The sequence below is a fragment of the Arabidopsis thaliana genome, chromosome 5, assembly GCF_000001735.4.
Source record: "Arabidopsis thaliana chromosome 5, partial sequence".
Taxonomy (NCBI): Eukaryota; Viridiplantae; Streptophyta; class Magnoliopsida; order Brassicales; family Brassicaceae; genus Arabidopsis; species Arabidopsis thaliana.
Genome location: NC_003076.8, coordinates 10814998 through 10831517, shown reverse-complemented (window position 1 = coordinate 10831517; position 16520 = coordinate 10814998). Strand labels below are relative to the sequence as shown.

The 16520-nt window shown below is 34.3% G+C and overlaps 1 protein-coding gene, 1 long non-coding RNA gene and 2 pseudogenes across 4 annotated transcripts; all 4 read right to left on the bottom strand.

Annotated features, from left to right (window-relative positions):
- Nucleotides 1-19: 19 nt before the first annotated feature.
- On the bottom strand, nucleotides 20-290 carry AT5G04855. The gene has a single exon (NR_142791.1). It is a non-coding gene; the product is annotated as an other RNA (long non-coding RNA).
- Nucleotides 291-4871: 4581 nt separating this feature from the next.
- AT5G28810 (Ulp1 protease family protein) lies at nucleotides 4872-8162 on the bottom strand. The gene is made up of 7 exons (NM_001344084.1): nucleotides 7820-8162; nucleotides 7590-7646; nucleotides 7455-7513; nucleotides 7302-7354; nucleotides 6229-7087; nucleotides 5488-6124; nucleotides 4872-5392 (listed from the first exon to the last, which is right to left on the bottom strand). Exons 5-6 carry the CDS (start codon nucleotides 6685-6687, stop codon nucleotides 5750-5752), a joined length of 834 nt encoding a protein of 277 aa, NP_001318670.1. The 5' UTR covers nucleotides 6688-7087; nucleotides 7302-7354; nucleotides 7455-7513; nucleotides 7590-7646; nucleotides 7820-8162; the 3' UTR covers nucleotides 4872-5392; nucleotides 5488-5749.
- A 2830-nt stretch (nucleotides 8163-10992) lies between these two features.
- AT5G28790 lies at nucleotides 10993-11345 on the bottom strand (annotated as a pseudogene; the record flags this gene model as incomplete). The annotated part of the gene is made up of 2 exons: nucleotides 10993-11214; nucleotides 11262-11345.
- A 1695-nt stretch (nucleotides 11346-13040) lies between these two features.
- On the bottom strand, nucleotides 13041-14324 carry AT5G28785 (annotated as a pseudogene; the record flags this gene model as incomplete). Its single annotated transcript has 3 exons — nucleotides 13041-13451; nucleotides 13859-13938; nucleotides 14252-14324.
- Between the last annotated feature and the right edge of the window lie 2196 nt (nucleotides 14325-16520).

Sequence of the window (16520 nt, the reverse complement as noted above, 5' to 3'; positions counted from 1 at the left end):
CTAACAATCTACATTATCATTCAATGAACAAGGATGGTGCTTTCTATTCATAATTAACAATTACCAACACACATCCAAATCACGTTTGTGCCACACCCCCATAATTTTTAGTTTATAAAAACTACATGAACATAAGTCAAGAACAACAGCATCTAAACGAAAAGTAACACACAACAATAGATTGCAACTTGGAGACTATAAAAAATAACTAACCATTGAGCGTAAATAAAATCAAGAGATACACTCACTTTGAAAGAGAAAAGGATGCAAGCTTGAAGTGAGAAGACCCTAATTGATCATGTATATATATCACCACCTAACATTAACACCAAAGTGAAAATCAAAGATTTAATTCTATAAACTTTATCTTTTGATTCCTCAAATAAATTTCAGTGATTTGATAGAATGAAATCAAGGGGCTACAAATCTAGAATTAACAAAGATCATGGTTTAATCTCAAATCAATTAGAGAGATAGTTATGAGAATCAGTGTTCTGGCAACGATACGTGATCTTCAACAAAATCGGCTCAACTTCAATCAAAAGGTGTAATAACACATTGTTAAACGCGAATCAAGTTATAAAGGAATGAAAGAATTAAACAAAATCACTTACAACATCAAAGAGTGAGATCATCATTAACACGAGGATTCAATGGGATACTTGAATTCTTGATATGAGAGAGTGTGATCATCATTAGCACGAGGATTCGATCAATCCTACCATAATCTGTTTTTCCCTAAGGTTTCAATCCAAAAATACGAGATTAATCCTACCTTGAGCTGATTTGCTCTCACTACCAATTATGTGAATTCGAGAGATGGAGCGAGATAGAGGTTCTTCTTTTTTCCATGGGCAGACGGGTTTGTTATCATGTATTTATTTTAGTTTTTTTTTTAAAACCAAATAGTATTAGTCGTACAAGTCGTAAGTTTTGGCGAGATGAAAACTCATGATGTCAACAACAAGGCCACAAATCAGCGATAATATATGCATTCCTTATGAGATAGACGGAAATATGAGTATTGGATCTACTTTCCTTATCACACATTACTGACCCAAAATAAATATTTGCAAACAAAAACGATTATGGGACGCAAAATTTCGAACAGAAAAAGATGGAACATTTTTCATGTTTCTTAATGGACATGCCTGAAAGAGATATAGAATAAGAAATTACTTTCGATATCTGCTAAATAGACGTTAATGTGTCGGTACGAGTTATGGATGATAAGCGGCCAACATAAAGACGATTGTTCCCATAGCAAGGCAATTTCAAACTACAACATCTAAAAGAGATAAAAAAAACACATATTTTGAGTAAAACCTGTTAGAGACTATACAACAAGAGCATAACGCTTCACTAATTCAAAACTGATAAGAAAAAAAGAGCCCAAAAGAATTCAGAGACAAGGAAGCAATTAATCGAAAAGACCAATGCTAAGGAAACCATCATCACATATGCATCAAACCAATATAAAATCTAATTTCGAGCTCAAAAGACACTAAATTTCAATCTCTATCATCAAATTTAGCAGATTTGTTTTGGTACGAGACTGAATGATAGCATTACGAAATGCGGAATCCCAAATTTAAAAAACGAAAAGGGGAAGAACAACATATTGAAATTGAATCTACATATTAAAAACAGTAAAAAAAAAAACCTAATTCAATAATAAGCTTATCTCTTTATACAATTCGTTTTTGCAAAACACATATCCTAATTGAAGACAAAAATAGCCAATTCTTTATGAGATCGACCACTATTCTTAATTGTATTCGGTGGGTTTCTTTTTTTTTTAAGATAAGAAAACATTGTTCTAAAAACAATAAGTGATCTGTCAAAAAAAATACAATAAAAAATTATAAAGAAACTAAGAGTCTTTCAAAATTGGGTAAATGTTAACATATATTTCGGCTTGAATTATGGGCCACTTTAGACAGGTTTTCTGAATTATCAAATTTTAATTAATAAATAATAATATTGCATTATCAAAAATTAGTTTTTACACTTTTTAAAATCTAATTTTCCATTCACAATTATACATCTATACTACTAATTGGGAATCATTTTGTGAACTACAACATTTGAGGGGTAGTTTAAGACTAACTAAATGAATTTTCGCATGGATTATTTAGTAAATTAACAACTAATCCAATTTAATAAATTCTAGCAGATCACTATCCAATCTGAAATGGAACTAGTTTTTGGATCCAAAACAAAGCAAGAATTCAAGACATTAATGGGCTTAATGGGGGTGCATATTACAAAATAACAACCCATTAATATTGAATCAAACACCTTAAATTTCTAAACATAATTCATTACATTGAATAAGAATAGATTGCATTCCTTAAATTCTTGCAGATAAGGCAATATAAAGGTGTTTATAACTAACCTTAAGAATATTGCATTCCGTAAATCTCATCGGAAAAAATATTTGTACTTCTATAACTAACCTAAAATTACAGATCAATCAATATATTTAAATTCATATTCTATCATTTACCAATTATAATAGCTGTAAATATTACCTCTATCATATATATATTCGAATCCATATTCAAATCTAACCTTTTACATATAGTTTCCATAACAAACAAATCTATTAAAAATTAAAAATAAATTATTGATGGCATGTACGTGCGGGATTTTAACATATATTATCTTCAAATCATTGACTTTATAAAATTTTAGAATCTGTTATCTCCTAAATAAAACAATATTATAGATTTCGTTAAAATATACCTTAATATTTGTAGGCATTCAATTTACCTAAACAAACAAAATCATTTGCTTAATTTCCTTAACAAACAAATTTATTAACACCTAACAATAATCCAACGCAAAATAAATCCCTTAAATTTTGTCTAAATATCTCTAATTTACTCATTCGGTTTTAAACATATATCTTAACTAAAGAATATTCTCTTCTGGCAGCCAAATGCAAGAACAAACTTAGATGGTTTGATGATTTAAGAAAATTTGTCACCACTCCCGGAAAAACATGGTTTATCGATGTTCACACTGTCTACTTTCCACTGTTATGGGAAGGTAGACATTGGGTTGGAGTAGTAATCCACCTTGGCAATAGACTTGTTGAGATTCTTGACCTGATTGTTGATCTCATAGATGACAAGAAGGTCTCAAAGTTAAATCGCCCCTGTTGTTGAGCAAGTCCCTTATTTAATCCGTAAATAGTGTGAACCTCTGCCCTCTCAAGATGGTGGCTTAGCTCCTTTCATGTGGCAATGCCTTAAAGATGGGTACAAGATGTGCGATCAGGGGACTGTGGTCCTTTATCCATTAAGCTGATGGAGATGCATTATACCGGGACTGTTGGTTTGCTAAGTGATGACCATGTCGACAGACTTAGACAGCAGTACGCAAGGAATGTTTTTCAACACTACATTGCTCTCATCTATGTTAACCCGTCAAATGATCCATAGGGTAAGCACCCTTTCGTGGAACTATGTCACCATCTACTGATTGCATAGATGGTGTTTTCTTAGATAATATTATTATTAGATTTCTTTTTTTTGAAATTACTGGTGGTTGGTATGCGTTTGAATCACTATAGTCCTGTGGTAATTGTTTTTGGACATAGGATGCTACCTATTTTTGTAAGTTATTAGAACAATGTAGCAAACTTTGGACAACATCTTGTGGATAGTTTTTATTTCTGGGGATTGGATCGTTGTACTTGTTAACTATTGGAACGATGTAAGTTTTGAATTGTAATATAATGTTCGTTTCAGTAGAATTTCTCTCGGGACCATTTATTTTTCAAATGGTTTTACTTGTGCACATTCATTTCATCATTAATTTGTTGTATTACTAGGTTTTGAATCCACGCTACGCGTGGGGTTACTTAATATATTTTGGCTAAAATTATTTTTGATTGATGATAGTTATTAAATATTATCTTATATAATTAAGGAAAAATTACTAGAGTGACCCATATTTTATACATAATGACCCAAAAGGAATGCTAAAAAAATGGGTTATTTGAGTAATAAACCAAAAATATCCCTGTTTTCCTTTACAGAAAAACAATATTACAGAAATGCCATTACTATTTAATTCCAGCATGGCAATAAAACCACATTTATTTACGAAAATGTCATCGTCGTTTTTGGTAAATTTGTGGCTCTTGTTGCGACGGATTTGTTATCGATCACAGATTTTTTGGTCAACCACAAATTTTTTACATCAGACTTGTTTTGTACCACAAACTTTACTGTGTTATGTTACGCCAGATTTTTATTTTTTCGCAGATTTTTTTACTGTGACTGATTTGTTTCATATAGTCTCCACAGATTTTATTTAAATTTCAAAATTAAGAATGTTGAAACCAAATCTGTCACTGATTTGTTTTCCATACCGCAGATTTTTCTTTATGGTGGCAACAGATTTTCTATTTCTACCCAAAAATGTTTTGTGTTATAACAGATTTGTTAACCTGGAAAAATGTTATATAGTCATGACAAAGTTGTTTTTGTAATCACATATTTAATTAACTTGTTAACAAATCTGGTATTTTACAACAGATTTTGGTTAAAAAATAAAATTACTAGATAGTCAGATAGTGATAACAGATTTGTTTTTAGTGATGGCAGTTTTGTTTTTCAGTGTCAAAAGCATAACAGATTTACTCATGTCAATATTATGGTCGATTTGTTTATGACTAGAATAACCTTTTTAGTAATAACAGACTTTTTTGGCAGATTTGTTTTTAAAATTTCAAATTTTTTTGTTATATGAGATTTATTAGCTAGCCCTCAATTAAATTATTTCCGGTTTGATTGTATGTTAAATCCGGTATGATTCGAGTTTTTTTTTTTTTTTTTGAAAACGTTACGACAGACTTTTTTATTAGCCGGCAGATGTTTCCGAAATATTACCATATTTGAATTTAATGCATTAAATATTCAATTATGAGTCAAGGAACACAGTCCAGATTATCTAGTCCTTCTTGAAGTGCTCTCAATGCATCAGCCGTTGCCTTATTAGCCATCTGATCTAGAGGATTGGAGAATGTTTCTTCAAAACTTGATGCCATTTTCAGATTGTCTGCATTAACCTTGTCAGTGACATCCACAACATCATCATCAAACGTCTTTGTTGTTGGAGCTGCACCAGACTTCTTCTTCTCAGGTTTTGAACTATCTACCTTCTCTACCTTCACAACTGTCTTCTTCATTTCAGGTTTTGGTTTTCCTACCTTCTCTACATTGACAATTATCTTCTTCTTATCAGATTTTGCAACTTTCTTCTTAGTAAGGACCTTTGTACCAGCTTCCTTGTTCTTCACTGAATTAACAGCCTTCTTAACCACTCTTTGAATAGGCAACCCATCAACAGAACCTGGCTTCTCCTCTACTACCCAAGACTGAAAAAAACACAGTACACATACGGTTTAATAAAGAGTCAAAAGTCAAATCCAAAATGCAAAACATGTAAAATTAATAACTGACAGCTACTTACAGGTTGGTTACTATTTGCCTCATATTCATCATTGTTGTTTGATGTGGCAGCTTCATTGGATACTACAGGGGGCTGACACTCTTTAAGAACTCTCATATCAGTCTCCACAGCTTCAAACCTTGTTTTTACACTCGCTTCTAAGCAAGTAACTTTCTTCTGCAACCCATCCAATCTGCTGCTTGCATTCTTGTCAATGTCACTAACTGTGACATTCATTTTCTCTAACATATTCCAAATATCCAGCAAGCTTGTCTTCTCCTCTTCATTGACCTATAATGAAGCATATAACAATGTTAGTTAATTCACTGTCAACATATAGACCTATGTATATGAAAAAATCGGAAATGGTAAAAACATGAGCTTTCCCTGTTCTTTGCTTCTTATGAGATACTTCTGCTATAACATCATCTGCAGGCGTTGACTCCATCAGTTTACTCTCACCATCCTCATTTGATGATCCCTGATTCTGTTTCCTCTTACGTCGTGCTGCCACATGTGTCAACGCATGAGGCTGTAAACGGTTGTGGATGATGTCTTTAAGCAAGTTGTCAAGCGCCATATCCTGATTCTCTGCTGAGTCACTCCATTTAGGGTACATGTTTTCTTCGGATACAGGGATCATATGCCTCACACGCACCTACATACATATAATCACAAGCTTAATCTAAAACGTTTATGCAAGTTTAGTTTCAGTTTTTTTTAAAGACAAGCAGCAGATTTGATCTAGAAAACCTTGCATACCTGTCTGTGGGCAGCCTTCTCCTTTTCAATGAAAGCGGTAAAGTTGAAACGTTTTCTAGAAGATCTCCAATCAAGTAGCGGAACACACGTCAGTGTTGTTTTTCCAAACCCACAAGCTTCTCCAATTCCAGGCACACTCTCATATATCCACACAAGCAAGGCCTGAACACAACCGTGAATTACATAAGAATCTCCGTCACACTTGACAATCTTCACAGACCTTAATAGAGAGTCAAAAGCCACTCGACCCCAAGGATACTTCTCAAAAGCAACAGGATCAAGCACTCTTTTAGCACTCGACAACGGGACTCTAGAACCGTGATGAATCCCATGTACTCCAACAGATAGTAAACATAATCTACCAACCATCATCCTCTTCTCCAAACTCCATGTCTTGCTAATCTCAAATACACGTTCCAACTCTGTAAACAATGGACCAACAGACGTTGCTACCCCCATTTAATTCCAGAAAACTATGTAATCAGTTTCACCAGTGTCAGACTCGTCAAACATATCGCAATTGAGGCCCGTTATGTTCTCAAACTCGTAGAGCGAAAATCTTATTGGCCTGCGATCAACAAACACCACATCTCATGCATGTTGTCGACTCGCAACTGATTCGTGAGGAAGAAATGAACTGTCTGGGCAACCCATACAAATCCACTTTCAGTAAACTTTATAAAAAGACCAAGTGAAGTTTTCTTCAACTCATCCCACACATCTGCACCTAATCCATCTTTGATCTTCCCAATTTGAGAAACATAGCAGCTGTGGGCCATACTCCTTTTTTGCAACGGTGATATTCCTTCTTGATACAAGCGAAGCGGATAACTGCGGGTATGACTAGAAGACGCCATTCCTAATCACAGAAAAAACAAGGTTGCATAAGCAAATAACTTAAGATCTTAGGTGCCTTATGAGATTGACAAACTAAAATCATAACAACTCTGTCACCAATCTATTAAAAATTGAATAAATCTGTCAAAACAACTCAGAAATTCAAAAGAAAAATCATACATAGGCGGGAGTTTTTCTTAAAACAAAATACAGACGATATAGGCTCAAACACTTACTAGAGACTAGAGTAATGAACTCTAAATCCACCAATGCAAATGAGAAAAAAGATCTGCAACAATACAAATAAATCACACTCTGATTTCCAAAGCAACAGAAATGCAAACGATAGGATTTTTCTAAAAGTATTGAGTTATTCTCGATACTCTTACCGGAGTTATGACCAGTGACGCCGGCGATTAGAAAAAAGATCTGCAACTGATAACAAATTCTTTACTCGAAAGTCCTATTCGTAAACTTCAATCGGAAAGGGAATTAATCAAAAACCGGATTCTAAATGTGTTTACCTATAACGAATGTTGAGAAGAGAAACTGCCACCACCAGAGGAGAGAAACCGTCAGACCTGATTGAGAGAAACACCAATTCGCCGCCGTTTGTGTGGCCGGAGAAGAAGAACATGTAGATATACAACAAACCAAAACCAATTTTCATTAGTCGAGAGTCAATTTCACAATCTTCAATTGGAAAAGGGATGAATCTAAAGCTGATTTCACATCTGATTGACTCTGAATTTACCTATATCGAATCCAATTAAAAAAAGAACCCAACAGTTATTAACGATGAATGGGAAGAACCCTAAACCGTCGGACATGAACGCCCACCGCTGTCCACCTCCGCAGGTGAAACTGGAAAAGAGGCAAACTCCTCACAGCCGTTTGTGTATCCGAAACCCACAACGCAGTCACCACCGGAGAAGAAGTATCCCTCGATTGAGTGAGAAGAAGCAGCAACGCCACCACCGGAGAAGAGATGATTACTACTCGGAAAGCTGCCTTCTAAAACGGCGAATTCAATTACAGGTTTGCTGGAGTTTCGATCAAAAATCGGTGAAGAAGAGACATGCAAAGCCTAATGCGGCGAGTGGAGAACCTAATGATACGAGTTCCTTATTTTTGTTATTTGGGATTGAGAGTTTTTTAATATTATTATTAAAATAAAAACATTTTGAATTAAAACAAGGAATTACAACTAAACAAGGTTAATTAGTCATTTAACTTAAAATGTGAGTCATTGTAGTAAACCATCTAGGACGTGAGTCAAAATAGTTATTTCTTTCAAAATTAGAGTCATTCTGAGTAAAATTCAGTATAATTATAATGTGATGGTTTTTAAAATTTTTAAATTACTATTTCCAAAAAAAAAAAAACTCATTTCTCATATTCAAATCATTGTCAACACATGTCTTTGTATACTCTTTATATTCCTTCTCGTTATTTTTATTATCAAATTCATGGTCATTATTTTTGTTACTTTCACCATCCGCTTCTTTATTATATTCTTCTTCTTCCTCTTTTTCGTCATCTTCATCATTTTCTTCCTCATCTTCTCCTCCATCTTCTTCTACGTAATACATCCGTTATTATGGGTTGAAAACAAGAATGAATTTAAACATACTAACCTTAACCCAACATAGTTCTATAAGCCTATAAATAAATTAAACAACCCGGAACACTGTTGTTCATTTAACATTTTGAACTCAAAATTTGATGTCTTCATACCAGAACTTAGTTCCACTTCTCCTACCAAATTTCAGATTATTCCAACTATGTTGGGATGTTTGTTTGATGTCTCTACAGACTGGTCATATTTAAAACTTAAGAAGAAAAATCTTTTCAAACAGATTGAAGAAGCTTAGATAAAATACACATACAAAAAACGTTTGAATGTATATCCACCATTCAACCTAAAGATATTAATACCAGAAACTCCTAAATATATGAACTAAATGTTGTTTTAAGGAGTTCATGTAATAGCTGTTTTCTCACCTTTTTTTCTTAACTATTAATCTAAACTTGTCTTATACTGTCACAATATGACCTCTTCTTCATAAAAAAATGGTTGTCTCTTTATATCTCTCTTTCTTGTCGCAAATCTATACACATTTATCTTTTTCTCCTTCAATTTTTACATGGAAAACATTTATCTTTGTTATCTAGATTATGACTTTAATTGTTCATAATGCAAGAGAACTCTCATTAGTTAAAATTTTATCCCTTTTTTTACGTCTTGCCGATTCTCGTTCTAGATTGAAATTTGTACTCCAAGAAGAACAACGTCTTCCACAATTTCAACACAAGTCTCCATACCTTTTTTCCTGTTAGATATCATCCAACTAAAGTATATTCAACCAAATTTTTTAAAAGAACCATGTAATAACTTACGTCACTAACCATAGCTCCATCCACTTACAATTTCACGTAAACAATTTTTACTATATTGATCTAAACATATTCCTAAGACAACTTCCTTCCACGGTCCTACATGTATGTTCCTCAATTCTTACCACCACCTATACTTCCTTAGATTTTTAAGCCATCGACAATTTCTGAATATAAGCATTTGATGTTGCATTCTTCAAAATTACTGAATAACCATTCAAAATAATTTGTTTTAGAATACCACACAACTTGTCCCAACCAACCTCCTGCAACCTCTTTTCTCGTAAGATTTGTGCAATTCAAGACCAACAACGCCACCACTTGCACTTAGTTATTAATACGTTCACATGTATACGATTTAAAATCCACAAGTATTGGAAAACTTAATTAGTGAGATATCTAAAAATGTTAATCACTAAATTAAAACTTTAAAATTTGATTATTTTTATATTATGTTTATAATAACAAAAGATTATATTTTGAAATATTTTCATATATTCAAATATTTTTCTTATTGGCGTTTTTCCTTTTACTAAAATTTTAAATAGAAAATTATCATAATCCAAGTATGTTAATTCATGACATGGCTAACTACGATTGGTCGTTTAAAATCCTATGTGGATGTCTTTAGAAGTTTATAAATTTTAAAATTTGGTAATTTTAATTAATTAGAATAAATTGCATCATGTTTTTTTAAAAAGAATTTTGGTTAATATATTTTAATATGTTAATTAATTAGATTTAAAAATGTTAACTTATGGTGTGGCTGCTCTGGATTAGTTTTGTAAAATCCTATAAGTTTGGATTTAATATTACATAATTATAATTACTTAGTTTCCTTTTTTATAAGTTTAAATTTAGTACTTTGTTATTTTCCTTTAAAAAAATAGAAAGTAATTACTATTTTCAAAAATGTTAATTAATTAGATGCTAAATATGTTAATTATTGATGTGGCAGCTCTCGATTGGTCGTTCTAAATCTTATGTGGACGCCAATAGAAGCAAATAACCTCAACTTTTATATAGTATAGATTCCCCCATTTGTTCTAGGGTTTTTATGGTTATTTTCCAATTTTTAGTGAGTATGGCTAATATCTAAAAACCAAGTTTGCATTTCCCACTCTTTCTAAACTAAATAAATATTGAACTATACATACAGTCAAACTTCCCTTCCCTTTTTAACTGATTCAATTTTTATATAGTCACGTGAATTCAATTTTTATTTACAACTTGCACGATCTGTTTATAATAATCTCAAACAATTATAGAATCATCATGTCCTTAGATATATTTCAGGTTTCAAAATATACATAAAAATTTCATATTGATTCCAAATTGATTATACTTGTTTAGTCTATATAAACTAAAATTTTGTAGAAACAGATTGTTCAACAAAAATAAAATATGTATCAATATGCAATTTTTATGTATATTGTGAAACCTGAAATATATCTAAGGACATGATGATTTATAATTGTTTCAGATTATTATAAACAGATAGTGCAAGTTGTCAAACAACAAGAAAACAAGTCATTTGCGAGGGACAAAACCGTAGCTAATCCCTCGCAAATAGCTATTAGCGAGGAAATTGCGACGAACGACACTTCCTCGCAAAACGCTCGTCGCAAATGAGAAACGGTCGTAATTCTCTCGCAAAATTTGCGAGGAAATAGATGTCTCGCTAACCTCTTGCAATTTGCAAGGGAAATAAAACGTCGCAAATTCACCGCAAATGAGCTGTCTCCCTAATTCCTCGCAAACTTTGCGAGGGATTTGCAATCAATAATTCTGTAGCAAACCTGCGAAGGAGTTGCGAGTTCCTGCGTTTGTAGTAGCAAATCCCTCGCAACTTTTGCGATGGACTTGCTAGGTTTTTGCGACATCCTTGATTATTAGGTAAACATGATTACTGTTCTGTTTAGCTTAATTATCTTTTTAATTGTTTTCTTAAGTTAATCTAATCTTAATTTTTGGTATTAGCACTGAATTAGGAACTTAGTTGATAGCCTAAACTCATATTATTAACACTGAAACTTTGGTGTTCAAATAAAATTATGAAGCAAACAAAATAATTATACAAAAGAGTGTTGCAAGTTTTAGGGTTTAGATGAGAGAAATAATAACAGAGTGTTGCAAGTTTTTTAGAAAGCAAGAGATGGAGAGGATCCAGTGTTGTTTGCCGCAGTCTCAACTGCCTCCTCAGCTCTAACTGTTTCAGCTTCAACAGCAACAGGTGGTGCGATTCCAGCAGCTGTAGTTCCTGTGGCATTTGGGTTACTCAATTAGGGTTTCGCGGCTTCTTCTGCGAGGGAATTGCAACGACCCTCGCAAATTCCTCGCAAAATTAGGGTTACTCAATTAGGATATTGAGGCTTCTTCTGCGAGGGATTTGCGAGGCGTTGTCGTAAATCCTTCGCAAATTGTGACCAATTTGCAAGGAATACTCGATTAGGGTTTTCGGCGAGTGAATTGTGAGGCATAGTCGTAAGTCCCTCGCAAATTGCTATTGATGCATTTGTAACCATATCATGAAATCTATTTTCTTCATTATGCCCATAACCAAATTGATCAGGTACATGCTGACCATAATTCGCATCATTATTAAAATTACTAGGTTGCTCGACACCATAATTTGTTTTACTAGTTCATGCGCTATCTCTACAACCCTTTCCATGACGTACCCAGACATAGTAGTTTGGCATAAATCCTCTATTATAAAGATGCTTCTTGACTACATTAAATTCCAAATATTTCTCATTGAGACACTCACGACATGGACAGAATATTGTACCGTTCTCACGAGCAAATGGTTCGTTTGTCGCTTGATACATGAAACTGCGCAGTCCGTCATAATACTCTCTCGTCACCTCACCGGTCGCTTGATCTCTATGATTGTACATCCAACTTTGTAATGTGTAAATCTCATGCTCTCCACCCCAAGACATTATTATTTTTGTAAGAAGTTTTTTTTTTGAAAATATTTTTTTTGTTTGTAAGTAAATGTTGTGATTTGAGTTATGATTTCTTAGACGTTACGTTGGCTATTTATAGATGTCCACAAAAATATTGTGAGGGAATTGCAAGGCCGCTGCGAGGGATTTGCAAGGAACTAAGCTTTTTTGCTAGGAATTTGCGAGGGAATCCCACCTACCAACCAGTTCGGTAAGATAATTTAAAACGTGTTCACCTAACACGCGAAGACTCGCAAATCCGTCGCAAAAATTGCTGCAGAATACATACGCGTCGCAAAGGCGTCGCAATGTGCAAGGGATTTCTGTTACCCGCAACTCCCTCGTAAATTTGCGATGTTTTTGCGACGTTCTTAATTATTAGGTAAACGTGATTACTGTTCTGTTTAGCTTAATTGTCTTCTTAATTGTTTGCTTAACTTAATTTAATCTTAATTTTTGGTATTAGCACTGAATTAGAAACTTAGTTGATAGCCTAAACTCATATTATTAACACTGAAACTTTGGTGTTCAAATAAAATTATGAAGCAAACAAAATAATTATACAAAAGAGTGTTGCAAGTTTTAGGGTTTAGATGAGAGAAATAAAAACAGAGTGTTGCAAGTTTTTTAGAAAGCAAGAGATGGAGAGGATCCAATGTTGTTTGCCTCAGTCTCAACTGCCTCCTCAGCTCTAACTGTTTCAGCTTCAACAGCAACAGGTGGTGCGATCCCAACAGCTGTAGTTCGTGTGGCATTTGGCATCTCAGGTGGCTGGTTGGAGCCGAGAGGTTCTGTCCTAGAAGATCCAGCTCGAAAGATGGCAGCAAAGTATGGATCTTTCTCCGCAAGGTAGTCGAAGTACACATGAAAGCAACTAATCTTCTCCGCTTGGTTTGCAATAAGAGCTTCAGCGGCAGCCAGCTTTTGAGAGAGTTCACCCGGATCTTCTCGAGGAACTGAAGGACCAATGTGAGCTGATGAGGCTTCTAGCTGCAATGAACCAGCCCCATATATCCTCCCTTTCTTCTTTGGAGCCACCTAAGAGAAACTCAAAACCAAAAACAAATACCAAGTCACTATTGCATAATGCAACCAAAACAGAGACAAACAAATCAAGATAATAACGAATCCAATTACATAATGAAACCAAGACCCTAAGCTAAGTAACAATGCCAAGACAAATACAACCACAACAGACAATAACTCAATTAGGGTTTCGCGGCTTCTTCTGCGAGGGAATTACAACGACCATCGCAAATTCCTCGCCAAATTAGGGTTACTCAACTAGGGTTTGCGGCTTCTTCTACGAGGGAATTGCAACGACCCTCACAAATTCCTCGCAAAAGTAGGGTTACTCAATTAGGATTTTGCGACTTCTTCTGCGAGGGATTTGCGAGGCGTTGTCGTAAATCCTTCGCAAATTGCGACCAATTTGCAAGGAATACTCGATTAGGGTTTTCGGCCCCTTCGGCGAGTGAATTGTGAGGCATAGTCGTAAGTCCCTCGCAAATTGCTATGGATGCATCTGTAACCATATCATGAAATCTATTTTCCTTATTATGCCCATAACCAAATTGATCAGGTACATGCTGACCATAATTCGCATCATTATTAAAATTACTAGGTTGCTCGACACCATAATTTGTTTTACTAGTTCATGCGCTATATCTACAATCCTCTTCATGACGTAACCAGACATAGTAGTTTGGCATAAATCCTCTATTATAAAGATGCTTCTTGACTACATTAAATTCCAAATATTTCTCATTGAGACACTTACGAGATGGACAGAATATTGAAACTGCACAGTCCGTCACAATACTCTCTCGTCACCTCACCAGTCGCTTGATCTCTATGATTGTACATCCAACTTCGTAATGTGTAAATCTCATGCTCTCCACCCCAAGACATTATTATTTTTGTAAGAAGTTTTTTTTTTGAAAAGATTTTTTTGTTTGTAAGTAAATGTTGTGATTTGAGTTATGATTTCTTAGACGTTACGTTGGCTATTTATAGATGTCCAAAAAAATATTGCGAGGGAATTGCCAGGCCGCTTGCGAGGGATTTGCAAGGAACTAAGCTTTTTTGCTAGAAATTTGCGAGGGAATCCCACTTACCAACCAGTTCGGTAAGATAATTTAAAACGTGCTCACCTAACCCGCGAAGACTCGCAAATCCGTCGCAAAAATTGCTACAGAATACATACGCGTCGCAAAGGTGTCGCAATGTGCAATGGATTTATGTTACTCGCAACTCCCTCGCAAATTTGCGATGTTTTTGCGAAGAATCGTGCTTTCCACGCAGTTTCCTCGCAAACGTCTCGCAAATTTGCGAGGGAAATGCTCGTTGCATATTTTGCGACGGAGTAGCGTGGTTGTCCTTTTCCCTCGCAAACGTCTTGCAATTCTGTAGCAATTTGCGAAGGATATTTTCCATTCCAAATTTTCCTCGCAAATCGCATGTTTTCTTATAGTGAAAGAAGAGCAGAGAAGATAAGTTTTACAAAGACAATTTTGCCAAAAGAAGATGATTCCGAAGAAAATAATCTTTCTATTCCAATTATCAGACAATAATAAATCATTGTATATTTGTGATCCGGTCACTTTAACTTTTATGGTCCTAATCATTGAAAGTTTAATGTTTGCAGTCCAATATTCATGTCAAAGTATAATTCTTATGAAAGGGAGGTTCAATGCCATCATTTTGAGCTACTCAGATCCATTGAAGAAGATGTTAAAGGTTAGCGGAGTGATACAGTTTTAATTTTTAGATGTTATTGTAATTTTATTTTGATTTTTGACACGCTTTTACAACACATATACTTTTTTGAGTTTAACACTTGCTAAATGATTTTACAAAAGTTTAACACGTAGATATCTAATAAGATATGCAAAGGTGAATAATTACCCAATTTTCTCTGGCGACTTCACTATTTTTGACAAAGTTTTATACAGAAACTAAAAAAATCAGAGACTATAAACTCAATCGACAGGTTTTGGAAAAACATGAATCTGATTAAAGAAAAAACTTACCTCTCTTCAGATCTAACAATTTCCCAACAACAAAGTATAAATAAAGACGATTTATGTCGATTATATGTGAATTTTGGTACGAAATCATCGATCTGCCGACAATGATTTTTGTTTTGTTTTAGATGGCAAGATGTTTTTCCAAAGTAAGACAATGAATCTACTACTAATAAAAGGAACTCCTCGAGGCCTCTCAAGGTGTCCACCTCAATATTCTCAAAAGTGCTCTCCCTAATAGACACGTCTGCATCTACTTTCTCGGAATTAAACGGATGTCAAAATAAGCATCAAAAAGTACACCTCAACAACTCTAATGGACCAATACTAATAAAACTCATTGGCCCAAAATAAATACAAATCCACATCTCTTCAAAAACGTTGGCCCAAAAGAATCTACTAATAATACAATATAAACCCTACTTCGTCAAAAAAAAATGAAAAAAAAAACCTACGTCGTCACCAACACTCGCCGTCGTTTATATCCAAACTAATCATTCATCCTACAGTCAAACACAGTGCAAGAATTCATATCAACAAACCGTCTATTTCGTTACCAAGAGAGTCTTAAACGAAACTCCATTCACAAGCTCAAAAAATTTCTGATCACCCCCTGCAAAAAAATATACAAAGTCTCCGACCACAAACACGACATCTTCTTCAACGACAAAACGTCTATGGTACTCATGCCTAACGGCAGACCATCAAATTGATGAGCAGAAGTTTAGTTTATGTGGTTTCGAAGAATTTGCTTCAACTGTGGACACAAATATTGACCTCTTTGGTAAGCTACTTCTAATACATCCTACGCTTTTCAAATAATATTTTCACGACAACTCCTTCTACTTATGTGTTTTGTAGACGTCATTGGAAAACTACGCCTAATTAGTGATGACAACCTACACTCCCCTACCAGAATGGAAACAGTCCCCCATGTTGAAGGCACCAGATCAAACGATCGAGTTTTCTTACACCTACTACTCAAATAGTAATGCATCTTATCATCTTCTTTTCAAAAACATTCATTCCAATTATATATAAAAAATATAACCAGCTCTTAATTTACAGCGGTCAGACCATA

Bases quoted from the DNA above. Each gene is read 5' to 3' on its own strand.
- AT5G28810 (NM_001344084.1), bottom strand. From the start codon at position 6,687: ATGGGGGTAGCAACGTCTGTTGGTCCATTGTTTACAGAGTTGGAACGT. The intron at 6,125-6,228 runs GTATGCAAGGTT...ATATGTATGTAG, and splicing joins AGAAGGCTGCCCACAGACAG to GTGCGTGTGAGGCATATGAT.